The 897-nt window shown below is 34.9% G+C and overlaps 1 protein-coding gene across 1 annotated transcript in view; it reads left to right on the top strand.

The window, feature by feature from the left end:
- Positions 1–461: 461 nt before the first annotated feature.
- LOC104160375 (intron-binding protein aquarius-like) overlaps positions 462–897 on the top strand; it is a gene marked incomplete at its 5' end in the record, with an annotated part of 35,513 nt that continues 35,077 nt past the window's right edge. The window contains 1 exon segment of the mRNA XM_009698480.1: positions 462–582. Within this exon segment, the coding sequence (XP_009696782.1) occupies positions 462–582 (121 nt within the window).

Here is an 897-nt window from a genome sequence, read left to right as displayed (position 1 = left end):
CCCAAAGAGGGAATTAAGACTAAGTGTTGCTGAATGAGCAGTGTTAGTTAGCTATTGACCATGTTTAATGGAAAGCAAAATTAATTTTATTTGAAGTTGATTCTCTGCTAAGCCTTGATGGAATATTTTCTGTTCTGTTGTGCCATTTTTGGTCTGCTGAGTAGCCAAGTTATTGTTTAACTCTAGTACTGTGACCAATAGGTGGACTATGTGTGTGTTAATCTTCTGATTAACTGTGTGCATTTACTTGTATTTAATTTAAAAAGAACAAAACCAAACAAAAAACCCACAAAAAAAAAACCAAAACAAAACCAAAAAAACCCCCAAAACCTCAAAATTTATTAAAAGAGAGAAAATGGCAAGTGACTACCAGCAGTCTTATGGACTAATGTATATGTTTCAAAAATAGCTTTATTGTCCCTTTTTGATTTATGAAAATTTAAAATGCATCCTTTCTTTAGGTTTCCCGTCATGAGCGACGAATATCTCAAATTCAGCAACTCAACCAGATGCCTCTTTATCCCACAGAGAAGATTATTTGGGATGAAAATATTGTACCAACTGAATATTATTCTGGAGAAGGTATGATGAATAGTACAGTAAATGCTACCAAAAAAAGCGGTTCTGATGTCTGTGTTCATTCTGTCTTAGGAACTCATATGCAGTACTTTGGCATTTTCCAGTATCTTAGAGTAAGGTCAGCTTATTTTGTGTTGTGAATCAGGAACTCTGGGATGAAATTGTTGGCAAATTTATAGTGGATTTAAAGAAAAATCCAAACGCCTGTGTTTACACAAAGACATTTATTTGCTTCTAATCTGGATAACAGATGTGCTCTACCACCAGCTGTGGCACAGGTAGTTACTGTAAGGTGAAACAGCTTGTAAACATGCAGCA

This window comes from Cariama cristata, unplaced genomic scaffold, assembly GCF_000690535.1.
Source record: "Cariama cristata isolate BGI_N322 unplaced genomic scaffold, ASM69053v1 scaffold514, whole genome shotgun sequence".
NCBI classification, from domain to species: domain Eukaryota; kingdom Metazoa; phylum Chordata; class Aves; order Cariamiformes; family Cariamidae; genus Cariama; species Cariama cristata.
This window is presented reverse-complemented; position numbering and strand designations above follow the sequence as displayed.